This window comes from Colobus angolensis, unplaced genomic scaffold (genome assembly GCF_000951035.1).
Source record: "Colobus angolensis palliatus isolate OR3802 unplaced genomic scaffold, Cang.pa_1.0 Scaffold12, whole genome shotgun sequence".
In the NCBI taxonomy this organism is placed as follows: domain Eukaryota; kingdom Metazoa; phylum Chordata; class Mammalia; order Primates; family Cercopithecidae; genus Colobus; species Colobus angolensis.
In genome coordinates, this window is record NW_012113141.1 from 13,636,686 (window position 1) to 13,663,824 (window position 27,139).

General features: G+C 47.4%; 1 protein-coding gene across 5 annotated transcripts; it reads left to right on the forward strand.

Annotated features, from left to right (window-relative positions):
- FAM213A (family with sequence similarity 213, member A) lies at window positions 1–24,017 on the forward strand. 5 transcript variants are annotated; one of them, XM_011929241.1, is made up of 6 exons: window positions 1–154; window positions 10,854–11,500; window positions 13,272–13,363; window positions 16,713–16,853; window positions 18,171–18,335; window positions 23,015–24,017. In XM_011929241.1, exons 2-6 carry the CDS (start codon window positions 11,323–11,325, stop codon window positions 23,126–23,128), a joined length of 690 nt encoding a protein of 229 aa, XP_011784631.1. In that variant the 5' UTR covers window positions 1–154; window positions 10,854–11,322; the 3' UTR covers window positions 23,129–24,017. The 5 variants fall into 5 exon arrangements, with proteins under 5 accessions (XP_011784631.1, XP_011784616.1, XP_011784649.1 ...); XM_011929226.1 differs by having other exon boundaries at window positions 11,321–11,500; XM_011929259.1 differs by having other exon boundaries at window positions 7–154; window positions 11,338–11,500.
- The last annotated feature ends 3,122 nt before the right edge of the window (window positions 24,018–27,139 follow it).

A 27,139-nucleotide genomic window follows, 5' to 3' on the forward strand; every position in this document is an offset into this window, starting at 1 on the left:
GGTCACATGGCGGTGGCGCGGCGGCGCGCGAGGGAGCGCAGGCTCGAAACTGCGCAGGCGCGGGGCCCGCCCCTGGGACCCTCGGGGCCGGGCGGTTTGGCCCCTCAGCGCCCAGGCGTCGGGGCGGGAGAAGGCCAGAAGGGAGGCACTTGAGGTAGGTGCCGCGCGCGGGGCTCCGCGAGGCATGTGATGTCTGTAGGCGGGGCCTGCCGCGGCGTAAGCGGGGAAACTGAGGCAGGGCTGGTGGCGCGCGGTAGGGTGGGTGCTGGGCTGGTGAGGCGCGCCCCTAGGGCTCGCGCCAACTTCCCTAGGAACCACCGCAGCGCTGGCGCTCCCTCAGAGGACGAGGTCCTCTCCGCCACCCTGCGCGGCGGCCGGTGGAAAAACCCTGCGCACGGGCGTAGGAGACCGGAGACGGGGACCCGGCGCTGCTGCGGCGGGCTAGGGGCCCCTCCGTCCCCGCCCCCGAGCCTTGAGTGACGCCCGTGGCGCCGACCTTCGCGAATTGTTGGGACAAGGAACAGAGGAGAGGGCTCTGCCCTGGAGCGTGGGCCTGGGAGTGGCCCGGCTGGACCAGCCCCAGATGTGGACCTGGCAGTCCTCGTCCTCGTCTCTGTGCCCACTTAGGGTCGTGCCTTTTAAGAGGGCACGGTTTCTAGCGTCGTTCAGCGTTTGAGAGGCACCTGTTCCCCCTGTTTCCCAAGAGTCACAAACACCTGACTTTAAATTGGGTAGAGCCCAGTTGTAAACTTAATAACCCTGCTGAGATCTAGGAAGGAAAAGATAGATGTACAATCTGCCCCCAGGGTTGTTGCTGGGGCGGGAGGTGAAGGCGCAGGTGGAGATGGTTAGAGGCAAAGGAAGGGAAATTAAGGCCCAGCCGGACCAGAGCTGTGGGAAGGAGGCGCACACGAGAGTCCACTGTCGGACTGGGGTTCACAGCTGCTCCTGCGCCTCTTTTTCTCACCATACCATGCTGTCTCCACAGCCCAGCAACCCAGAACTCAGCTTTTTTGTTTGTTTTATTTTAATGTATTTTCCTTTGAACCTGGCAGGTGGTTTTTTAAAAAGAAAATAATCAGAATTTGTTTTGAAAAGCATTGTGAAGGAGTCAGCTTGAATAGTCTTGAATGCTCTTGCTTGGGCCCAGCTTTGGAGAATGAGGGTTGGGATTTCGGCTGCAAACCCTGACTCCTTACCATACTCATTCATCAGAAAACTTCATTTTGGGTACAAATAACGTTTTGAGGGTAATCATTGCTCTAGAAATAAAGAAGAATTATACATCGTATTTATTGCACTTTTTTGTGAGGTACTTCACAAGGCACCTCCTATACATTTAATCCTTTGATTCTTGCAACTCTGTAGAAGGTCATTAAGGAAGCATTCCCATTTTACTGATGCAGAACAGTTCCTTGTCCAGGTTTATACAGCCTGCAAGAATTAAAGTTAGGTATTAGTTGTTCTTGGTGTGGACCTTTCCTATATTCCCCTCTTTTATAAGAGCATGTCGTTTAGCTGAGACCTTCTGCATTACTCCTGAAGGAGTACAAAAGACATTTCTGATGATTGTCTAATCTCGTATCATTTAAATGGTGCTCAGAAAGTTTGGATAGGACTGGAACTCTAGGGCTTAAGCCCCAGGCTCTGTCCATATCTAAGAAATAAGGCTGCCGGGCGCGGTGGCTCATGCCTGTAATCTCAGCACTTTGGGAGGCCCAGGTGGGCAGATCACAAGGTCAGGAGATTGAGACCATCCTGGCTAACACAGTGAAACCCCGTCTCTACTAGAAAATACAAAAAATTAGCCAGGAATGGTGGCAGGCATCTGTAGTCCCAGCTACTCGGGAGGCTGAGGCAGGAGATTGGCGTGAACCCTAGAGGCGGAGCTTGCAGCCAGCGGAGATGGAGCCACTGCACTCCAGACTGGGAGAGCGAGATTCCGTCTCAAAAAAAAAAAAAAAGAAGGCAGCTGTTCTGCCAGTTGGATTCTTGCCTCTTTGTGAAATGTTTAGCAGAAGCTCTAAGTTTTCTGCTGTGGCTTGTGTGGCAAGAACCATCCCGAGATGCTGTGCAGGGAGCCAGCCTCACCTCTGAGCTCAGTGGCCTCTGGCACAGGGAAATTACAGCTGGGCAGTGCCCTTTGCCTTCTCTGGCGCTGCTAGTGCAGGAGGCAGTTTTGGCTACTACAGGAATAGCATGGAGCGGGAAGGGGCTGAGACAAGTCAGTGTTCCCATCAGACCAAGTTCAGTATTTTGTGTCTGTCCTGCTTCAGATATCCTGTCTTTATAGGGGCATGAGTGAATCTGAGCCCTGCGAAGGAGAGAAAGATAATGCTGCTTTGCAGTACTCTAGTGCGTTGCCGCATTGCAAATTGCCCTTCTTATATAATCTTTATGACAACTCTTTAAAGTGCCCTTGTTTTTAAGAAGACGCTGAGGTTCAATAAAATAACTCTCAAAGAGGGAAAACCCAGGATTTTTGGCTTTTAGCCCAGTGTCTTCTGTGGTATTGCCTTGCCTTCCTATCCACACTCATGTAACTTGATGGAGCCCAGACAGGAGGTTGTGCAAGTGAGATTAGAATGGCTTGCTCTTTGAGGGGCCGCTACAGCTTGAGGAAACAAGAGGACATAATCAGCTACTGGGAAACCCTGAGATACGCCCAAGAGTGAGGAATGTGGGGGCTGGTGCTGCTTTCAGCATCTATTCAGAGGTTTCTGAATCTGGCGTTTGAGAGTAGGGCTGGGCCAGAACCAGGCAGATACACACCCCAAGGAGCAGGGCTGAGAGTTGGAGACTGAGGCAGGTAGGTGAGAGCTCATTGCAAGTGACTAGTTTTGTGGTGTTTGAAGACAAGGATGGGTGGAAGGGCATCTGTTGCTCGTAAGGCTCTATGTGCCTGCATCATCAGTCTGCTAGACAAGGATGGACAGAGTCTTGTTCCTGTGGGGAGAAGAGGTGCAGAATGACTTCTCAGCGGAGACTAGGCAACGAGACCCTTAAGAAGACATTTGGCTTCGGATTATAAGCTGCTTACCAAGGACTGGGCTTGGGAGAAGCTGATGTTCTCTCCAGGCAGCAGATTTCCCAGGCCCTGTTTAGGGGCAGTCTTGCTCTTAGCTTGCCTGAGGCCAGTGAACAGGCTTCAAGACCTGCAGGGCCCCACTTCCTGAGCCCGGACTCCCATGCTGTTCCAGCCTTAGAGGCCACTGGCCTGTGGTTGGCTGCCCAGGACTCATCGTGTCCGATGCAGGATGAACAGTTATGGACTGGAAGTTGGGAGACCCAGACCTGAGTCCCAGCGCAGCCACTGACAACCTGTTCTTCCTATGTGACCTTGGACTAGCCAGCTCCTTCTCTGAGCTTTAGTTTCCTCATTTGCTCAGTAAAATGGAGCTGAATGAGAGCCTTGAGGGAAGGAGAGGGGAACAGAGGAGATCAGAGAAGGAAGATGAAGCATCCTTTCAAGCCTTGTTCACTGAGGGCCTGAGGCAAGGAGGCCCATGTGCACTCTTAGTTTTTTGTCTCCCTCAGCACCCTTTCTTGCTTCTCCCCTGTCTCTGCCTCAGGCCCGCTCATTCTGAAGAGGGAGGATTCCCTGGGTGGGGCTGGGCTGGGCAGGTGTACCCTTGATATTTAGAATATGATGCTGTCTCTACTTGTTTCAGACATGAACTAACTCACCCAGTGCTGATACTTTGTTTCATTAAGACTTTATCAGTTCCTGCCCAGAGGCAGCTCCTGGAACAGTCAGGAGTTAGGCCCCGGAAGGAGGCAATGTGAATGTGCACACCCAGCAGGAGAACAGTGGTGGCAGGGCTTCCCATGGCTTTCTGGACATCAGATCGCTGTAGTTGCAGTCCCATGGTACTTTAGAGTCTTTGGATGTCAGAGCTAAGACAGCCTCATATAATTTTGAGTTCCTTCCTCTGTCTATACAGATGATGAGATCCAGGCCCCGAGTTGTCTTCATAGCTTAAGTCAGATTGCCCTGCTAGTGAGCAGGAGAGTAAGGACCCAGCCTAAGGTTACCTAAGTCCCAAGCTAGAGTGTTTTCTTTAATGTCAAGCTAGCCCTGTCCAAAATTACCTTTCATACTGAGCTGAAATTGGAATTGAGTAGCTGTAAGTTCCAAGTCTGCCACACTGTGGAATTCTAAGAGTAGAATTCAGATAATTTCATTAACATTTAATGCCTGGTAATTACCGGGATCTGTATTGAGTGCTGGGGATGCAGAAATGAAGATGACAACACATTGTGCCACCATATTGTGGAGACAGACATGTAAATAAATAAAATTTACAAAATCCATTTGTGCATTGTGCAGGGTTATGGGTGCATGCTATAGAAGAGGTGAGTGAGCAGATGCATGCTATAGAAGAGGTGAGTGAGCAGTCAGTTGTCGGGGCTTTCAGGAAAGGCTTTGGAGAGGAAGTGTTATGTGCGCCGGGCCTTATGAATAAGTAGGCATTTACGTGGTTGGCATGGGTGGGGGGGCATGCCGGGCAAAGGAAACAACATGAGCAACACTTGCACAGGGAGTGGTCTGAAAAGGGTGCTGCAGGGGCAGAGGTGAGGCCTGAATGGTGAGCTGAAGCCAAGCTGTGGAGGGCCCCATCGGCTGGCATGCCAAGGAATTAGTGAGAGCCTGAACGCAAGGCAAGGATGTAATCAGATTGGGGTGTGCTGGGATCGCCGTGACTACGGCATGGAAAATAAACTATAGAGGACCAGACTAGAACCAGCCAGGTTCAGTTCTGTGGTTCTTGAAATAGGCTAGGGACAGAGTTACAGGGTCCTGGGTTTGGACAGCAGCAGTGAGGTCAAGAAGAGGATGGGTAGCAGATACATTTTACAAGATGGACAGAACTTCCTGAGTTGATGTGGGCAGTGAAGGCAAATGAACAGTAAAATGTGAATCCCCGCCCCCGCCCCACCCCACCCCGAATCTACTGAGCCATGGAACTCCAGCAGAGAAGTAGACTTTAGTTTTGGATGTGGTACAACAGAGATACCTACAAAATCCCCAAGTGGAAACTTCGGGTCAGAACAGCAGTGGGAACTTGGAAGTCAATAACAAAGTGGTGGGTGAAGTGCTGGAAGGAGAAGTCACCCAGGAAGGGAGTGTGGGTTGAGGGAAGCCACCGATGTGGCAGAAAAGGAAGGGAAAGCAAAGGGAGGTAAAGAATAGACAGCAGGTGAGGGACCTCAGAGGTGCCAGCTGACTTTTCCGGCCTGGGGTGAGAAATGGAACAAGGGAACAGGCTGCATAAGGAGCCACAGAGAAAGGGACATCTTCTATTTGCACTAGTGTGACATGTAGGCTGTGTGCGGGCTTTGCTTCTTTAGTCTGCACTGGATAGCAGAGAAGGAGTCTGGTGGCACTTGGGAAATGTTATAATCTGCATGACTGCAGATGACTCAAAGCTTTGCTCAACTTTTTGAAGGGCTAGGGGGCCATGGCAGCTTTCCACTTAGATGTTTTCTGGAGACTGGCTGTTGGCAGCTGAAGGAGCCCCAGGGTTTCTGGGTGGCCTGGTCCTGCCTGTGGAGTGACTGAGCCTAGGGACCTAGTCCCGCCTCCAGCCTTCCCCTTGCTGCCTGCCCAGGCCCGCCTGCTCACCCCTGGGTATGCTTCTTTGTCAGGAGAAGCAGAGGTGTGGACGCTGTGGATGGTGAGTACCTTGTTCCCAAGTTTGAAGTGTCCGAGGTTGGGGGTAGGAGACCATGTGAGGAGGGGAGTTGCCTTGTATAGGGAAAAGACAGGGTCTCAAAGCTGGAAACTGAAATTGGGGGTGGGGGTGGTGGTGAGGAACCTAGAATGTTCTGACTCCAAAGTGACCTGTTTTTGTCAGACTCATAGGATGTCACTGGGGATCATTAGGAACCTCCTCACGGAGTTGAAAAAAAAAAATGGGACCTGGGGAGGAATTGACTCAGCTTAGCCTAGGGAGCCCCACTGGGTCTCCTCCTCTTGCCCCCATGTTCAGACCAGAGCTGCCACTCTGAGCTGCCACAGCTGTTGTTTGTTTGTGGCTTTATCCTGCTTCATCTTCTGTGGGAGAGGGTGGATGAGATAAGCCCAGCAGTGGGAAAATGAATGCTACAGCTGTGTCAGGTGGGGGCTGGCTCTTCTGTAAACAACCCTGCTATTCTGTTCCAGAGAAACTGACCCTTTCCTTAATAGATGGGGGACAGAAAGGAGGAGGAAAGAGAAGGAACATCTGGTATATGGTAAATTTCCTTTAGAGTAAACATAGTTTGACTGTACATGATGACTGAAAAAATAAGGTGATTAAAAAAAGTTCTCTTTAAGACAAAGGGAATCATACTCCTGGATCTCCAGGACCCACTTCTTTCTTTTTTTCTTTGTTAATCAACAGTTATAGCAGATGTAAACCCACTTCTGAATGTGTGGGGAGGAAAGGTAGTCTTTCAAGCTTTGGAGTCCTATTCCTGTTGACTCGGGTCCAGGTTATAGTACCGCTGCCTGCTGGCTCTGTGACACAGGGGAAGTTACTGAACTCTGAACCTCAGCGTTAGCTGCTAAACAGGATAATCTTTCCATCACAAGACTGTTGAGTGAATGAAATTAGGCCATTACTGACTGGCTTCTAAGACCACTGACTGCAGAGGTACGAAGGATTGCTGGCCTGCATACCTCTGCAATCTTACAGGACCATGTGAAAATGCATCATTTCTGTTTAGAAATTGAAGTTCCTTTCTTTGTCCTTTTTTGTGCCTAGGAATAATTGTGATTTCAGAATTCAGGGTCTGCTCACTGTGCAGCAAGTCACAGTAGTACATGCTTCAAGACATGCCAGGATGGGAGTTGCTTTGTAGCCCAGGGGACTTGGGTAAGAGGCTAGGCCTGTGTGCTGGCCAGTTATTCCTGAAAGTGAATTTTCCGTGCTGCTCTCTGGCACAAAACTTGGCTGTTAGAGGTCCGCTGGGTGCGTTCGGTCCATGAAGAGGCCTGATGCTCACCACTGCTCCTGATAACACTCTCAGCATGGTGCTGCAGTGCCTGAGGATGGGGTCCACCGCCCCAGAGGGCTGATTCTCTGCTCACACTTCCAGGATCACAGTGGGAGGTTGGAAGACAGCACTTCTGGGGGTTTTGCGGACAGGATCTTGTACCCAGCCCTTGAACTTGAGGTATGGAGGTGGGGACTTTGGAACATAGAAGTTTGAGTTCTCAGGGTTCCTTCAGTACTGACACCTGCCCCAGTCAGCCTGCTGTCTCCCAGCTTAGCTGGCCCTATCCCAACATAGCCTGTCCATGCTGCCTCCTGTGTCCTACACCAGCTCCAAAGCCACTTCCTTCTGGGTGCGTCTGTGGCTACTCAGACTGGCTGTCATTCCTGCACCACCATAGCCTCATGCCCATAGCTTGCCCAAGCTGCCTCACCTTCCTACTTGATTTTTTTGTTATTTGTGTGCCAGGTCCATATTTTCTTGAGGATTCTGTATCATTTTATGTCCTCCCAAATCATCATTTGTTGAACAGGTCAGTGCTGAATAAATGTTTGGAAATAAATGTTGGGTCTAGTTGAATTGAATTCCCTTGTGCCTAGGAGCAAACATGCCAAACGCCCACCACTGGGCAGTGGGAGGGTGGAGGCTGTTTGCCTCTGAGTGCGGCAGGGGTGTGTTAGAAGAATGTGGAGCTGACTGTGAGGGGCCCTGGAGTATCTGAATGCACTGATGTGTCCTAGGAGTCCGAGAGTCCATTTGTGGGGTGGATGTAAGCTGGTCTTTGTATACTGACATAGAAATGCCCATCAAATCTGTGATCAGAGACCATTCCATGTGCTCCTGAGTCATACACACAAGTCAGAAATCCAGAAACGTTTTGGAAATGCATGAAGGTACAGAAGTTGTTCCAGGCTCTGGGAAATTTCTTATTTACAGCAAGAGATAAGAGCTGTGGTTTTCCTCCTAATTGTTCTGTGAACTATAATCCAATAATGCGTAACTTGCCAAATTAAAGAATTGGAAACAGGCCTGTGTCAGGTTCTTTCCTGTTTGTCCCAAGAACTTTGGTTGTCCATAAGCCATTGTCTTTGTCATTCAATTCTGTTGAATACCTTTCAGCTTGCACTTGTGGTGAGCCTGCTTTGTACCAGATGTGCGCTGTGCTAGGCATGAGAGATTCAGAGATAAACTGCAGAATGTCCCCAAAGGAGAGAAATCTGACAGGTCCAAACCGGTGTGTCAAGCACATCAGGAGAAATGTGGGTGATGTTTGGACACAGAACTGAGGAGGGGTGGATCAACACCTCTTGGGGGTAGAAGTGGGAGGCTGAAAGTAGGGAGCTGGCAGAACATCAGGGAAGCCTTCTTAAAGAGGCCTTTGAGTCGTGAAGCACAGAATGAAATAGGATATTCCAGGCAGAGGGGTAGAGATGTGTGCATGTCTGTAATGTTCTGTTCTCAGGGTCTTGGCGGAGGGCCCAGCTCTCCAAGGCCAGACCGCCCTCGTGACTTGACTTTATTCTGGCGGCTGATGGCCAACCAAGCACGAAGTCCTGAATTCTTTGCTCTAACACAATGCTTCTCAAACTTTAATGTGCTTATGAATTAATTGTCTGCCAGTCTGACTAAAAGGCAGTGTGAGATTCCTTAGTTCGAAGGTGGGGGTTGAGATTCTGTGTTTGTAGGTGGTGCCATTTATGGGTTACATTTTGAATAGTGGGTAGTAAGAAACTCTTCTTTCTCAGCACAGGTCCTTCATGTCAGACACACCATAACAGCACCCCCTTCCCCAGCACACACAGGCACTGATTTTCCCCTTCTTTTTCCTCTTCCCAAGTATATAGATGCCAAATTCCTCTTTCTTAGATGTTGTTTTTGTTTGGTTACCCGCCTTACCTGGAACTTCTTTTCTTCTTTTTTTTTTCTTTTTTAAAGACAAGGTCTTGCTCTGTCACCTAGGCTGGAATTCTGGGCTAAAGTGATCCTCCCACCTCAGCCTCCCAAGTAGCGGAGACCACAGGCGAGTGCCACCATGCCCGGCTGATTTTTTATAGACAAGGTCCTCCCATGTTGTCCAAGCTTGTTTCAAACTCCTGGGCTCAAGCAACTCTCTTGCCTCAGCCTCCCAAAATGCTGGGATTACAGGCATGAGCCACTGTTCTCAACCAAGGTTCTCTCTCATTCCTTTAAAAAAAAATTATTTTAGATTCATGGGGTACATATGCATATTTGTTACATGGGTATATTGTGTAGTGATGGAGACTGGGCTTCTAGTGTACCCGTTTTCCAAATAGTGACCCTTATACCTGATAGGTAATTTTCACCCCACCCTGCCCCCCACCCTCCCCTCTTCAGCAGTCCCCAGTGTCTATTATTTCCATCTTTATGTCCATGTGTACTATTGATTAGCTCCCACTTGTAAATGAGAACATGTGGTATTTGATTTTCTGTTTCTGGGTTAGTTCACTTAGGCTGATGGTCTCCATCTCCATCCATGTTGCTGCAAAGGACATGATTTCATTCTTTTTTATGGCTGCCTCTTTTATTTCTTAAATCTGAATTTCCAGGTGGCTTCAGTGCCTGTCTGACCTACCCTTTCCTTCCCAAAGTCACCACCAACTCACTCCCACCCCCACCTCATGCAGTGCACCCCTCACAGCCCCCACCCTTGGCAGTGACATTCGGATTTCCAGGGCCTTTCCTGATCCTTTGGAGACATCCTCTCCTGGCCAAGTCCTGCAGGGGAGACTTGAGTTGGAGGTTCGATGGGCTGGGGTCAGGTGGGCCACACAATTACCCACTCCCAGGCCTACCCCGGTGATCTAAGCACACAGAAGCAGGCTGATACCTAGGGAGGACGGCACCAGGGTATGCCAGAGCTTAGGATGGCGTGAGGACCAAGTGGAAAGATAGATATTGTAAGTGGTTGTTGGGAGAAGGAAGGCTGGAGGTGGGGGTACCTTGTGGGCTTCTTCCAGGAGCTCCCACCCACAGGCACAAGTCTTCCTAGCTGGAGAGAGCCTCAGGCACCCAGGCAGAAGTCAGGAACAAGGCTGAATTCTGACAGAACCCGCCTGGAGCTCCATTTCAGTTGCAGGGACCCTTACCTTATGGAGCTATCTTTTGCCCAGCCTCCTCTGCAGATGCCATAGGACCTCCTCTTTCCTTTTCTTTTTCTTTTTCTTTTTTTTTTTTTTGAGGCTGACTCTTGCTCTGTCACCAGACTGAAGTACAGTGGCACCATCTCAGCTCACTGCAACCTCTGCCTCCCGGTTTCAGGCGATTCTCCTGCCTCAGCCTCCCGAATAGCTGGGATTACAGGCGTGCGCCACCATGCTCAGCTAATTTTTGTATTTTTAGTAGAGACAGGGTTTTCACTATGTTGGCCAGGATGGTCTTGATCTCGTGACCTCGTGATCCACCCGCCTTGGCCTCCCAAAGTTCTGGGTTTACAGGCATGAGCCACCGTGCCCTGCCAGGACCTCCTCTTTCTGATATAACACCTGCATTTGTTTGGCAGACATCTGTGTAGTTCTGTTCACAGGAGAAAAAAGTCAGATTACTAAACACCAGTGTTTAACAGTGGCCATCAGTAGGTGGTAGCTTCAGAGAGTATTTGCTTTCTTATCAACTATGGTTTCATGTATTTTCTTCATTTTGTTTTTTACTGTAAGCCTATTTTGTTTTTATAATGAGGGAGAAATAAAGCTCTTCTCAATTGGGAGAAATTACTGCCTACCTATAATGAATGAGGCCCTGCTGGGCACGGGCTGGGGGCTTGATGAGTAGGGTATGGTCCCTGTTTCTGGAGGGTCCTCAAACTAAAGAGGAAAGAAGATAGGGGAACAAAACAGTGTGGTTGGTGTTCTAAGTATCCTCTGATCACAGAAGAGAAAGCTACCCCTACCCAGGCACGTGATCCTGAGCCGCCTGGATTGTGAGGGAGAATTAGGCATTGATGAGGAGGGGAATGAGGAAGTAGTCTGCCTACAGGGGACATAGTTCGGCACAGCTCCACAGGAGCTGGGGGCTGCAACGTTGGGCATGAGAAGAGAGAGCAGCAAGAGAAGCATTTGAGACGGCTGTCCTTTCTCTGTCATCACTGCTGACGCCCTGGTGAGCTCCGTGGTGCAGGAACCTCCATGTGTGTGCTGCATCCCCAAGTTCTGATAGCAGCAGGTGCTTAGCAGCCCTTGTCCAGTCTCGCCTCTGACACTGCTGCTCCCCTCCTCTGTCCTGACCTCCTGGTTGGCTGTCCTGCCAGAGCCTTGCCTGGAAGATGAAATTCCAGCTACCCTGTGGGAGCAGTAACGCCTTCTTCCTTCTTCTCAATCTCCAGAAATGTCTTTCCTCCAGGACCCAAGTTTCTTCACCATGGGGATGTGGTCCATTGGTGCAGGAGCCCTGGGGGCTGCTGCCTTGGCGTTGCTGCTTGCCAACACAGACGTGTTTCTGTCCAAGCCCCAGAAAGCAGCACTGGAGTACCTGGAGGATATAGACCTGAAAACACTGGAGAAGGGTAAGTGGTGACCCTTCAGGTCTCAGTACTTTTCCAAGGAGCTGAGATACAGGCTTACTTACTGTTTTCTTTCTAAACTCTCTCCTTTTTTTAATTGAAAAGATAATGTAACAACATTAGGAAAAATTTAATAACAATTTTTAAACTAGCAATAATTGTATTACCCTAACACAGTAATTTATGTTTTGGCGTATTCCTTTCCATGTGTACATATTACATAGTTGTGCTTGGCTTGAGTGCTGTTTTATATTTTAGCTTTTCTTATCAAAAGCATTTTTCATTCTCTGTTGTTGTCTCTGTAACTATAATGATAAATTGCTCCATAATATTTAGTAATAATTACAATCTTTTACTAAACCAGTGCTTCCAGAGTGTATTCTGAGGAATTCCAGGCTTGTGGGATCGTCAAACTAAAAGGAGTTCCTGAGTGAACATGTATGAGAGACACCTTTTATCCAATTCCATGCTCCTGATGCTCAGCACAGACATATGCTTTTTAGAATGAGATGTCTGGATTGCTGCTGATTCAGGCATGGCCAGCCCCTCCTTGTGAAGAAGCTGCGGTGTCTGAGGAATCACTTCAAGGTCGCCCGTTAGAGCAAACTTGCCTGTCTCCCTCTTCTGGGGGACCACTAAGAGTCCATTGTGGACAGCTTAGAGCCACACACTCAAATGTGTTAGCTCTGCCTCCTTGCTGTGTGCTCTCAGTGTTAGAGCTGTAGCATGGTGGGATTTCAGTCATGCCAGTGGTGTGGCAAGAGAGTTGGAGTGGTGAAGGTCTCATTGATGACATGGTTACTGTGTTAGCCCCCCAGGTGGAAGTCATCGTCATCTGTTTAGTAAGTAGGGAAGCTTGCCAAAGGAAGGCAGGAGATTGTACAGGTTTATAGTAGGTCACCTTAGTAAGGTACTAAGACAGAGAGAGACCTGTTAAGCTTTGTTCAATCCAGGGTTTCCCAATCTTACTTATTTGATTACAGACTCTTCTCCTCACCCTCTCACCCACCTGACCCCACTTTTTTTTTCCGCACATAACATCCACAGGAATATGGATCCCTCTGGGAAATACTAAAATAACAAGGGCTCATATTTATTGAGCCCTCACCAACTCTATATTACCAGACATTATGGTGAGCACTTTTATATTCATCTTTCAATATGCCCTGTAGCCCAAAGTGGAACTACTAGATATTTGCATTTTACAAATGAGGAAGCTGAGGTTCAAAGAGCAAAAATAACTTGCCTAGGGTTACACAACTAGATTCAGACTTAGTTGGACCTTAGAGCTGGGCTTGAACTACAGTACTGTAATACCCCAAAGCATTTTATTCCGAGGCATCTTCTATCCTCCTCTGTTAATAATATTGCAGTTACCATATTTAGGTTAAAAATTTGAGACTCTTTCAGTTTGGACCATGTTTCTGTTCTAAAGGATTATTATACAATATCTGATGACATCAGCAATAGACAAAATGGCCATTTTTCCAGAAACGTCCCACTTCTGAATGTTCAGGTTGGAAAAAAGATTTTCATGGTGGGAGGGACCTACTGGGTGTATAATAGGATTCTTAAGCTTGGTTAACTTTCCTCAGGAAGGTGAGTATTCGGTCTGTGTTTCCTGTGTGTTTTTCCCCACGTGTGAAATGCCTATCCAGGTCCTCTGCTAGGCCCGGGTCTCTGACCTCAGCTGGGCTTAGTGTGGTTCATGAGCTGCTTAGTGATTGGGGCTGGGCCGGGAGGAGATACCGAATTTCCTTTTTTTCTCCCTTAGAACCAAGGACTTTGAAAGCAAAGGAGCTATGGGAAAAAAATGGAGCTGTGATTATGGCCGTGCGGAGGCCAGGCTGTTTCCTCTGTCGAGAGGTGAGTGCAGATGAGATCTATTCAGAGAACGATCCTGGCAAGTAGGGGCCATTGTTTTCTGGCCAGAACCAAGGGCCCGTAAGCCAGCTTTAGCCTTTTACCCACATGGTCTGTTCTGTTATTTGCTCTAGGTATTTCTTTTGATTTGTGCTCTATTTCTGGTTTGGTTTTGTTTTTTTTTTTTAACAACTCACCCTCTCCTACTGGGGTTAGCAACACATCTGACTTTCCCTTAGTATTCCCAAGCCTTTCACCCTGTGCTATACCTTCTGAGTCCTGGACCATCTTCCAGTTTAATCAGGGGCAGCGACCAGGTCCAATTCCGTGCTTCTGATGCTCAGCACAGACATATGAGGTGCCTGGATTCCTCCTGATTCGGGTGTGATCAGTCCCTCCCTGTGACGAAGCTGCAGTGTCAGAGGAAACACTTCAAGGCCACCTATTAGAGCAGATCTGCCTGTCTCTGTCTCCTTGGGGAGCTCCTAGAGTCCATCGTGGACAACTGAGAGCCACATACTCACATGTTAGCTCTGCCTCCTTGCTGTGCGCTCTCGGCATTGAATCTGTAGCTCAGTGGGATTTTAGTCATGCCAGTAGTGCATTTGGCATGAGAGTTTGTTGAAAGTTGGAGCTCACTGACTGGGTGGTCTCCAGGTTGGCCCCTTGAAGGGAAAACATCATTTATTTATGTGTAATGGAGCTTATCAATGAAAGGAAGGAACTGTGATTGTTGAAACACAAAATGCTAGTGTCAGAAGGAACACTGCAAATACTTGGATCTAGCCTTGTCCCTTTGTAGGTGGGCAAACTGAGGACCAGAGTGGTTAGTGGCCTGTTTGTGATCACACAGCCTGTCAGTGGCAGAAGACCCAGATTCTGAAATTACTGCCCTGCCTGGGAGAAAACTGGGAATGACGGTGTTCCTGCTCTTGATACAACTTTGCATCTCAAGCAGTGGCTGTGGCCCTGTCCAAATTGTCATCATCATTCTTCTGGTTCCCTGAGGCACCACCTTTCAGCCTTGCCGATCTCTCCATGCTTGTGTGATTGGGCTGATGAAGAATCTGCTTGCACTGCTGGATACATGTGATGCCTGCAGTACCCTACCCCCAGGGCACTGTGTGCCTGCTATCTCAGTGGGTCCTCACCATAGCTCTTGGAAATACAGCTTGTTGTTTTACTCTCATTTTATTATTCTCATTACAGAGGAGGAAACAGTTACAGAGGCTGTAACAAAGCCACCCTGATCAGGGAGATGTATTAATTTCCTATTGCTGTAACAAATTACCTCAAACTCAATGGCTTTAACCAGCACAGATTTATCTTGTAGTTCTAGAGGTCAGAATTTCAAAGCGGAAACTGATTGCATTCCTTCTGAAGGCTATAGGGGAGAATCCATTTCTTTTGCCTTTTCCAGCTGCTAGAGGTCACCTATGTATATTGGCTTATGGCCCCTTCCTCTATTTTTAAGTCAGCAATGGCTGACAAGTCAGCAACAGCATGGAAGCCTGTTTTGACTTGACTTTTCGGGGCCATTAAAATCCAGAAGGTTCCAAGAGCAACAGCTCTCCCTAATTATAATCTGTTTTCCTCTGTACTGATCTGTGCCGACATAGAACATTTAGTGGCAACTTATGTTTCCAAAAAGATGGGTGGATGGCAGTCTGAGTTATTTTGAATGGCCCAAATAGCAGGTATGTGACTCAGTTTCCACGTCATGCCTTTGTATAGTGCCACACCGGGAGTAAAGAGCCAGGAAAAGTGAGTAAGACCTTTCATCTCAGCCAGGTGCAGTGGCTCACGCCTATAATCCCAGCACTTTGGAAGGCTGAAGTGGGAAGATCAACTTGAGCCCAGGAATTTGAGACCACCCTAGGCAACATAGCAAGACCCTGTTTCTCTTAAAAAAAAAAAATCAGCCAGGCATGGTGGTGTGCACTTGTAGTCCCAGCTTCTCAGGAGGCCGAGGCAGGAGGATTGCTTGAGCCCAGGAATTCAGGGCTACAGTGAGCTATGATTGTGCCACTGTAGCTAGGCAACAGGGCAAGACCAAAAAAAAAAAAAAAAAAGCCAGGTGCGGTGGCTCACACTTGTACTCCCAGCACTTTGGAGGCCAAGGCAGGTGGATCACTTGAGGTCAGGAGTTCAAGACCAGCCTGGCCAACATGACAAAACCCCATCTCTGCTAAAAATACAGAAAATTAGCCAGGTGTGGTGGTGCGCCCCATAATCCCAGTTACTTAGGAGGCTGAGGCGTGAGAATCACTTGAATCCAGGATGTGGAGGTTGCATTGAGCTGAGATTGTGCCACTGCATTCCAGCATGGGCGAATAGCATGGGCGACAGAGCAAGACTCCATCTCAAAAAAGACCTTTCATATCACAACAAGGTGGTTTTTGATTATATCAAACATTGTAGTCCTCTGCTCTAGGGCAAGATTTGCCAGTCACTAAAACTCTTGATAAATGTAATCAGTTCTGCCTCATTAGTTGTCTTTTTTCTTACTCTAGAAAACAAATGAAAAATTAAATGTAGTTGCAACCATGCAACAGTGTATTTGTATTGGAGATGAGTAGACTGCATTTAAAAGGATTTGCTGCTCATTCTTTTAATTCTGACACCAAATGTGAAAAAAAAATTGAGTTCTTAATGTTGAAGCTTTACCATGACTCATGCAGTTTCCCTCATTCATCTAGCTCACAGTTCCTGAGAGTCAAGGGTGTCTACATCTCTCAGCTCAGCTGCATTCTCCCCATTGTCCCCCTTCAATCTTTCCGCCTGGTATTTAGCACCTGTTTTATACCCAGCCATGTTCTAGGCACTGAGGGTTCCAAGAAATGGAAGACATAGTTTCTAACTATTAGAAACATTTGGGAATTTAAGAGACAACATTCAACTTAGTGGTAACATGCAGACTTAGTACAGAAAATGTCACCAAACAGGGAAGATAGGATATGCACAGAGAAGCAGGGCTTTACTTCAGGGTGGACTAGCCAGGGAGATCTTTTTAGAACAGGGATGCCTTTCCAGAGGGTAGGTTTGAGCTGAAGAGAGAAGGAAGGTTATGGCCAGAGGAGCATGTGTCTGACTGGGCCCTTGTGTTAGTTTGGTCTAGTGCACAGAAGGGGCTGGGATATGAGGCAGGAGAGAAGCATTGTGGGCAGGAGGAGAGGTTGTGTTTGGGTGTGGCTGCGCCCAGGCTGTGGTTAGGACAGCCATAACAAGAGCCTTGCCTCTGCTTCCCACTGGAGAAGACAAGGAGCCTGGGCTGCGGAGGAAATCTGACACCCTATGTGGAGGCCCACAGCCAGCTGGGACAGATGTCCCTGAACTGTTGTGTCTTCCACAGGAAGCTGCGGATCTGTCCTCCCTGAAAAGCATGTTGGACCAGCTGGGCGTCCCCCTCTATGCAGTGGTAAAGGAGCACATCAGGACCGAAGTGAAGGATTTCCAGCCTTATTTCAAAGGAGAAATCTTCCTGGATGAAAAGGTGTGTGTGCTGGCAGACTTTTAGACACAGAGTGCTGGGGATTGTGCTCAGCTGTGTGATAGTCGGGTGGCCCAGGCATGTCTGACCTGGAGCTGGAGGCTGGCCTTCCCTTCAGCTGTCCTGAACGTGCAAGGCCTTTTTTCAGTCCCCTGAGCAGAGCATGATCAGACATTTTAAAGCTGTCCTCTCAGTTACAGACAATCCCTGACCATCTGATGGTTTGACTTATGATATTTCAGCTTTGTGATGGTGCAGAAGTGATAAGCTTTTAGTTTCTACCTTTCTTCAAGAACCCATACAGCCATTCTGTTTTTCACATTCAATATTCAATAAACTACATAAGTTATTCAACACTTCATTATAAAATAGGCTTGTGTTACATGATTTTATTCAACTGTAGATTAATGAAAGTGTTCTGAGCATGTTTAAGGTAGTGTAGGCTAAGCTATGAGGTTAGGTGTATTAAATGCATTTCAATATAAGATATTTCAACTTATGTTGGGTTTACAGGGACATAATCCCATTGTAAGTTGAGGAGCATCTGTATTACTTAAGCCTTTCCTGCCTTGTGAACTGGGAGAGTAGGAAATAGCTGAAACTCCAACAGGTTCCTCCACTGTTGGGGGCCTAGTACAAAGCCCCACACCCTGTCCCTTAATTCATTTATTTATTTCTCTTCTGCTCCCACCTCTGCAGATGGTAGCACTGTTACCATCCTGTCAGGTGGAAGGCCAGTGAGAAGGTAGAGTCAGAATTGAAAGCTACGGGTGTCACCCTAGGTCAGGCCTACCTTGAGGTCAGAAACTGGACCCAGCAGAGTTCTGTTTCCTTGGCAGTTGCGAATGGACCTGGATTGGCTGGGCATTGTGGCTCATGCCTGTAATCTCAGCACTTTGGGAGGCCGAGGTGGGCAGATCACTTGTGGTCAGGAGTTCAAGACCAGCCTGGCCAACGTGTGAAACCCTGTCTCTACTAAAAATTCAAAAATTAGCTGGGCGTGGTGGCGGGCACTTGTAATCCTAGCTACTTGGGAAGCTGAGGCAAGAGAATCGTTTGAACCTAAGTGGTGGAGATTGCAGTCAGCTGAGATTGCGCCATTGTACTCTAGCCTGGGTGACAGAGCAAGACTCCATCTCACAAAAAAAAAGAGCGGACTTGGATGTGGGCAGTGTGTGTGTGTGGGGTGGGAGAGAAGACTGGAACCAGCAGCCTTTTGAGTCTTTGCCTGAGAACCAGTGCTCTGTCGGTGGCCTTTCCTGCTTGAGGAAGGCAGGCATGTAGAGTACTCATATGGGATCTGTCTTTCTCACTCCGTAGAAAAAGTTTTATGGTCCACAAAGGCGGAAGATGATGTTTATGGGATTTATCCGTCTGGGAGTGTGGTACAACTCCTTCCGAGCCTGGAATGGAGGCTTCTCTGGAAACCTGGAAGGAGAAGGCTTCATCCTTGGGGGAGTTTTCGTGGTGGGATCAGGAAAGCAGGTGAGTTCTTGGTGTTTACTTGTGGTTTGTAGGTGTCTGTGTCTATGTCTGTGAGCATGAGACCCCAACCAGAGGCAGGAGTAGGGGTTGACTTTCCCTGTTTTGGGTCTCCTAGCCTTCCGTCTAACAAGCCAGGGAACATGAAGAAGGGAAGGGAAGGGAAGGCAGTTGTTGTTTATCACACATCTTTCTCTGCTAGTACCTCATACTTGAATCTACTCACTCATCAAAGTGACACCATGAGACAGTCTGATCGTTTTTCAGACAAGGAACTTAGAACTGAGAAGGGATGAGCAGCTGCACAAGGAGCACAGCTCATCAGTGGCACTGCTGGGGCCTGAACCCGGGTTTGCTGACTTTAAGTTTTGTTTTCTGTGCTTGAACAAAAGCATAGTTTTATTCTGTTTTTAAATTTATTCCCTTGCAGTGTTCCAGGCCACCATGGATGGATGATAGAAAAGAAATAAGAGGAGGCCGGGCGCGGTGGCTCAAGCCTGTAATCCCAGCACTTTGGGAGGCCGAGACGGGTGGATCACGAGGTCAGGAGATCGAGACCATCCTGGCTAACACGGTGAAACCCCATCTCTACTAAAAATACAAAAACTAGCCGGGCGAGGTGGCGGGCGCCTGTGGTCCCAGCTACTTGGGAGGCTGAGGCAGGAGAATGGCGTGAACCCGGGAGACGGAGCTTGCAGTGAGCTGAGATCCGGCCACTGCACTCCAGTCCAGGCGACAGAGCGAGATTCCGCCTCAAAAAAAAAAAAAAGAAAAAGAAATAAGAGGAGAAAATAAGGAATAGAACCAGGCCTAATTAGGGGAAGTGGCAAGGAGGTGGCGGGGAGATGATGCTTTTTCCTGTGGGGATCTTGGTATCAGGGCTGGCCTAGGAAAGGTATCTGACTCCTTTGCAAACAGGCTGTTATTACAGGTCCTGGCTCTGAGGCTCCACAAGCAGCATGGAGCCCTAGGGGAAGGTGTGGAAAGGAGGAATGGGGTCTCTGTAGGCCCAAGAGCCAGGTGGGCAGTTGTTTGTGTCAGAGTCTAGGCAGCCTTGAGCCATGGTGGCTCCCCTGCCCTGGAGGGCAGTGTCAGCAGAGGCCAGGAGGATGTGTAGCAGGAATGGGGCAAAGTGGATGAGGGGGCTGGGCATGGTGGCTCACACCTGTAACCCCAGCACTTTGGGATGAGGCCAAGGCAGGCGGATCACTTGAGGCCAGGAGTTCCAGACCAGACCAGACTGGCCAACATGGCAAAATCCCATCTCTACTAAAGAAAAACTTACAAAATTAGCCGGGTGTAGTCGTGCATGCGCCCGTAGTCCCAGCTACTTGGGAGGCTAAGGCAGCAGAATCGCTTGAACCCAGGAGGTGGAGGCTACAGTTAGCTGAGATTGTACCACTGAACTCCAGCCTAGGCGACGGAGCAAGACTCCCTCTCAAAAAAGCAAGTGGATGAGGGAAGGGTATGGGAGAAGGACCTGGAAACTGGTGGCCTGACTTCTAGGCCTGTCTCTGTCAATTTTGGATATGACATTAACGTGTAGAAAGTGTTTTCTTTCTGTAGAAAGATGGGGTTTATCTGCATTGTTGGATCTCACTATTAATGTTGATAATTACATACTCTTCCCAATTTGGGAGGAATAAAAGGGAATAGAAATCCTTCAAGTTTAAGCTTTATTTCTTTTTTTTTTTTTTTTTTGAGACGGAATCTCACTGTGTTGCCCAGGCTGGAGTGCAGTAGTGCGATCTCGGCTCACTGCAAGCTCCACCTCCTGGATTCATGCCATTCTCCTGCCTCAGCCTTCCGAGTAGCTGGGACTATAGGCACCCACCACCACGCCTGGCTAATTTGTTTGTATTTTCGGTAGAGACAGGGTTTCACCATGTTAGCCAGGATGGTCTCCATCTTCTGACCTCGTGATCCACCTGCCTCGGCCTCCCAAAGTGCTGGGATTACAGGCATGAGCTACCACGCCCGGCCTAAGCTTGATTTCTTACATCTTCCTTTTACAGCTTGGTAACTGATTCGCTTGACTGTATTAGAATTAAACATAAAATGGTGTCTGATTTATCATAAACCTATTTGCTAATTTTCTGGTAAATCTGTCAAAATGTCTTAGTAATAATGGTTACCAGTAAGTGCCTGTCTTGTTCTACGTGCTTAAGTACATGATCTCATGTCTTCCTCACAACCAATCTAGGATGTTAGGCATTTTTATTCCCATCTACATATACAGCAGTGGGCCTAGAGATTTAAAATAACTCATCCAAAGACATGGCTAAGTGGTACAATGAAAATGAAACTTAAGAACTCAAATCTGTCAAACTCCGGAGACCCTGCCCTGTCCTGCCTGGCCCCTAGCCTCTCCTGTCCTGCCTGTCCCCTAGCCTCTCCTTGGAGGTGTTTCCTAGCGACCACTTCCTGATGTCCTTATGCTTGGGCAGGCCACTTCCCCAGTGGATTGCCCATCCTCTTCCCACTCGGACACTGTGGGGTTCCTTCCCCTACCCGCCTCTGCCTTCTCATGGCCTCTAGGGCAGGGCTTGGCATGCCTGCCAGCCTTTTCTTGCCTGGTGATGACTCATCTGGTGCTCATGGGCCCTATTGGCACGTTTCTGATGTTGCTAGGTGTGTTTGACTTTGTTGGTATTCCCTGGAGCCCCCGGCCTTCATTCTCCCAGGTGGAAGGTTAACTGGCTAGCTGAACTTCAGGACTTACCTCAGTTCTTGTTGGGTGCAGAGTTATTGTAGTCTAAAATTGGGGTGGTGGGGATTTCCTTTTTTTTTTATTATTTTTTATTTTTTGAGACAGAGTTTCTCTCGTTGCCCAGGCTGGAGTGCAATGGCACGATCTCGGCTCACTGCAACCTCCACCCCCAGGTTCAAGCGATTCTCCTGCCTCAGCCTCACAAGTAGCTGGGATTACAGGCACCTGCCACCTTGCCCAGCTAATTTTTGTATTTTTAGTAGAGACAGGGTTTCACCATGTTGGCCAGACTGGTCTCAAGCTCCTGACCTCAAGTGATCTACCCGCCTCGGCCTCCCAAAGTGCTGGGATTACAGGCGTGAGCCGCCGCACCTGGCCTGAATTTTCTTTTTAATAACAATCTTGAAAGCATTCTTAAAGAAGAAGTAGCTGGGCAACATAGCAAAACCCCATCTCTATAAAGAATAAAAAAGTTTAGCCGGCGTGGTGGCATGCACCTGTAGTCCTGGCAATTTGGGTAGCTGAAGCAGGAGGATTTCTTGAGCACAGGAGTTCAAGGCTGCAGTAAGCTATGATCGCACCACTGAACTACAGCCTGGGAAACAGAGCAAGACCCTATCTCTAAATAAATAAAAAGTGTATTTGTGCTACAGAAAATTTAAAAACAGCAGAATATTAGAAGGTGTGGAAAACCATCCTATGAGCTCAACCACCATGGACAATCCATTGGAACAAAGCTGAGTGAACTTTCCTTTTGTTTTGCTTTGCTTTAGAAAATTATACCTTACTAAACTAGATGTTCTTTTTTCATTTAACAGTATATTGTGAACATTTTCCTATGTCATTATTATATTCTTAGTGTTTTGTTGGTGTTTTTTTTTGGTTTTTTTTTTAGATGGAGTCTTGCTCTGTCACCCAGGCTGGAGTGCAATGGCATGATCTTGGCTCACTGCACTCCAGCCTCCCAGGTTCAAGGGATTATCCTGCCTCAGCCTCCTGAATAGCTGGGACTAAAGGCTTGAGCCACCATACCCAGCTAATTTTTGTATTTTTAGTAGAGACTGAGTTTCACCATGTTGGCCAGGCTGGTCTCGAACTCCTGACCTCAAGTGATCCGCCCACCTCAGCCTCCCAAAGTGCTGAGATTACAGGTGTGAGCCACTGCACCCAGCCTGTGTTTTTAATGTCTGTATTATGGTTTATTGAGCAAGTAAATATAATTTTCTGATCTGCTTCCCCATAATCACCAGTGTGGTGGGACTTTTTTTTTTTAAAGTCTCTGTAAATAATGACACAGTGTATTTACAGATTTTCTTTTTAAGATGAGCTTCCAGATGTAATGAATCAAAGAACTCTAACAAGGATTCCTTGATGCTGATCTCAAACATGTTATTTTTTTTTTTTTTTTTTTTAACCACCTCTGACTTTAGATAACTTTGGGTTATCCTGCGTCTTAGTGCATTTTTCTTCACTGTATGAGAAGAAAATGACTTCCAGTTTCTTAGGAGACTAAAGGAAAAAGAGGGTCTCTCTTTTAGATAGATGGTCGTTCAGTGCCTTCCGAAGTCTAACCTCTGAGCTCCACTTCCACACCTTTGGGCCTTTCTGTGTTAGCTTCATTTTTTTTCTCTTCACCTGGTATGTTCTTTTACCTGCTTCTCTACCTGTAAACATCCTGGTTACCCTCCATGCTTTATCATCTGTGAGGCCTTCTCTGCTTGTCCTTGTCGTGCTTTATCACTTCTGACTTCCTGCTTCTTGAGAGCTGCTGGTACAGGCCAGATAGATGTGGCCTTCCCCGGTCTATCTTCCCTCGAAGACTGAACTCCTTGAGGGCAGGAGCCAGGCCATATTTGGATCTGTGTCCTTTGCTGTTCAAGCAAAAGGCTTGACAGACAGCTGGTCCTCAATCCCTGTCTCATGAATGAGCGATTTAGGATGAGGACTGACATTACCTCTTGTTTCCTTTTAGGGCATTCTTCTCGAGCACCGAGAAAAAGAATTTGGAGACAAAGTAAACCTACTTTCTGTTCTGGAAGCTGCTAAGATGATCAAACCACAGACTTTGGCCTCAGAGAAAAAATGATTGTGTGAAACTGCCCAGCTCAGGGATAACCAGGGGCATTCACCTGTCTTCATGGGATGTGTTGTTTCCACTTGTGTCCCTAAGGAGTGAGAAACCCATTTATACTCTCAGTATGGATTATTAATGTATTTTAATACTCTGTTTAGGCCCAGTAAGGCAAAATAGCACCAAAACAAGACTGACAAAAATCTGAAAAACTAATGGGGATTATTAAGCTAAAACCTGGAAAATACGAGGCTTAAAATTGACTGCCGGGCTGGGTGCAGTGGCTCACACCTGTAATCCCAGCACTTTGGGAGGCCGAGGTGAGCAGGTCACTTGAGGTCAGAAGTTCAAGACCAGACTGGGCAACATGGTGAAACCCCATCACTACTAAAAATACAAAAATCAGCTGGGTGTGGTGGCAGGCACCTGTAGTCCCAGCTACTCGGGAGGCTGAGGCAGGATAGGTTCACTTGAACCTGGGAGGTAGAGGTTGCAGTGAACCAAGATCATGCCACTGCACTCCAGCCTGGGTGACTGAGACTCCATCTCAAAAAAAAAAAAAATTGGTTGCTGTGCCTCATTACAAATGCATATGGTGTTTGAGTGCTGTTGTTTGAAGTTATTTTTCTTTTTGGGTCTTCAAAAATCCAAGAAAAGTTGATGATTGACTTGAAGATTACAGAATTTAAGGTTTTTTGGCATGTATGTTTTCTATTAATAACTGGTTATACAATGTCGAAGTAATACTTTCATAATAGAATTGACATGCTCCGGGATAGTTTGACAAAGGTAAATTATAAAGTGAAATCTCTCGTTTCGTTATCTTCCATTCTAACCTCAGAGATCTGTTTCTCTAGAAGAAGTGACCATCTCTGCCTTTAATAAAATTATGCATCAGAAATCACCTATATGTACAATATTTTCTGATAAAACTAATAATTATATTTACCATATAATTGGCTGAAAGTAAAAAAAAGTCAGCATTCTCCATGGCTAAGGGCTAAAGTGCCTGGGGGGATTCCTGTGGTTCTAGCTATCTAAGTGGTTTGAAAATGACCAGGAAAAATTCATCCCATCATTCATGTTAGTAATTTTGCTGTCTTTCCTAGAGGAATGACTTTGGAAGTGTTTAAGATTGGCAGCTGTTTTTCTGTTGGTCTTTTAGCCTAATTTGGCAAATCAGAAGAAAGGACATAGAGATGATGAAATACAACTTAATTTCTTAATCTTTTTTGTTTGAATTTTCTCATGTAAGTTTGAGTGACATCATCAAGAGCCACCAGGGAGCTTGGCCGCAGGGAGTCTATTCAAGGCATGAAACTGGCCCAGGAGTAGAAAGGTGGGGGTGGAAATAGGAATTAGTGTTTACCCAGGGGAGTGGCCCAGCCAGGAGGGGAAGGCTATCAGTGTTTACCCAGGAAAGCAAGAATGGATACTGACGTTGGACGTAAAGCTGGGAAAGTAGGAGAGCATCGGGATTGAGTATGCAGAGTGAGTTAGGGGTGAGTGGTTCAGGACTAAGACCCACTAAGACCATGCCTGCATCTGACTTCATGTAGCAGTGGCTGCACGGAGTATGCACAGGCCCAAAATGGTCTGGGCTTTTGCAGCATTTGAGGCCACAGCCTTTGGTACTTGCACAGCGTTGGTACTCAATACCTAAACTTACAACTTTAATACCTAAGACACTTGATGCTGAAACAGTTCTCTTGCAACTAAAGAAGAACCTGAGGTCAGGTGTGGTGACTCACGCCTGTAATCCTAACACTTTGGGAGGTCGAGGTAGGAGGATCACTTGAGGTCAGGAGTTCGAGACCAGCCTGGCCAACGTGGTGAAACCCCATCTCTACTAAAAATACAAAATATTAGACAGACAGGGTGGTACCTGCCTGTAATCCCAGCTACTTGGGAGGCTGAGGCAGGAGAATCGCTTGAACCTAGGAGGCAGAGGTTGCAGTGAGCCGAGATCGTGCCACTGCACTCCAGCTTGGGCAACAGGAGCGAAACTCCAAAAAAAAAAAAAAAAAAAGCCTGAGAGGACATTGCACCAATGGAGATGCATCAAGAGAAACATTTTTGGGTTTTTTGAGCTCTCACTAGCTTTTTTCCCCTGGGTCCTCACATGCAGTGTGGTCTTCTCTTTCTGGTTAGCGTGTCATTTTGGAAAGAGCACTGGATTGAGTCATGAGGCATATTCAATTTCTAGTTTACCAGTGTGATACTAAGCAAAGATCTATCTCATTGGCAAAATGGGTGTAATTCCTTCCCGTTCAGGGCTGTTTATAAGTCACTGAGGGAATGGTAAGTATTATGAGGCTGCTTCTCAGACTGTAATGTACATGCACATCATGTAAGGACCTTATTAAAATGGAGACTTAAAGAAAAAGCTGGACACTAGCTAAAGGCAATAATGACAGATTTTACTCAATAACTATTACAGAAGGAGAGAGTCCTCAGTGTAGAACTGGGCTTAGCTCCAATCTGTGCAGAGGTGATGGAATTTTAAAGAGGGGAGGGAGGAGGTTCAAATAGAACTAGGGAAGTGGAAAATTACAAAAAGCTGTTAAGGAGATTGGTCAATGTGATTAGGCTATCTATGTCTACTAACTCTCAAGTTTATCTATCGAAGTTAGGATTCTAGCCTCCTCCTGAGACCAGGAGTCGGCCTTATAATTCCTGATAATTATATGACAAAGGGATGGTTTCCAGAAAAAGTGACAAACACATTCCTGTGCAGCAGAAGATACATATATCCCTCAAAGGGACAGAAAGGATTTACAATTGTAAATTTTATCAAGTAAGTCCTCTAAGAAGAGGAGGGGCTGGGTGCCATGGCTCATGCCTATAATCCCAACACTTTGGGTGGCCAAGGTGGGTGGATCGTCTGAGGTTAGGGATTCAGGAGCAGCCTGGCCAACATGGTGAAACCCCGTCTCTGCTAAAAATACAAAAGTTAGCTGGGCGTGGTAGCGCGCACCTGTAATCCCAGCTACTCAGGAGGCTGAGGCAGGACAATCTCTTGAACCTGGGAGGTGGAGGGTGCAGTGAGCCGAGATCGCGCCACTGCACTTCAGCTTGGGTGACAGAGCGTGACTCCATCTCAAAAAAACAAGAGGGAGATTAGAAACCTATGATCAGGCATTGGCTGAAACAAATGGTAAATTCTTTTGGCAGCCTTGAGCTTCCCCAGGCAGGGACCCAAAGGGGCCTGGGTTATCCCTGAGACACGGCCTTGAGCCGCTAGACACTATGCTAGTGATTGTTCAAGTCTCTCAGTGGCCGGGGTGGGCAAAATGGTTTGTGCTGAAAATCAATTATCTGCAGCTCTCAAGATTCCAGTAGGCAGTCTGGGTGGGCCTGAGTTTCTGCTTTTTTTTTCTTTAGGTACAGGATCTTGCTCTGTCACTCGGGCTGTAGTGTAGTTAGTGGCCCAATCATGGCTTACTGCATCTGCAAACTCCTGGGTGCAAGCTGTTCTGGCTTAGCCTCCCAAGTTACTGGGCTTACAGGTGGACGCCACCACACCCAAGAGATTTTATTTTTGTAGGGATGGGGGGTCTCCGTATGTTGCCCAGGCTGGTCTCAAACTCCTGGCCTCCCAAAGTGTTGAGATTACAGGTGTAAGCCAGCGCACCTTGCCAGCCTCTGCATTTCTAACAGGTTCCAGGTGATCTTGATATTCTGCTGGTCCATGGGTCACACTTTGAGAAGCATGATTCTAAAGGACCATACAATTTAAAGTCATTAATCTCTGTGGGCTTTGGACTGGAAGCTTCAGCAGCCTTTAACAAGCATTTGCAGATTTTCTTTTTATTTATTTCATTAACTGAGAATCCATATGCAAAGAAATGCAAGACAATTCAAAGATTGTAGGAAAATGTCTTTGCCGTAAAGCTGGTGGTTCTCAATCTTGGATACACAGTAGAAGCACCTGGCATAGTTGGGGGTGGGTGGGGTTGCAGTGTAAAAATCATTAAATCAGAATCTCTGGGGTAGGCTCCAAGCACCTTTTTTTTTTTTTTTTTT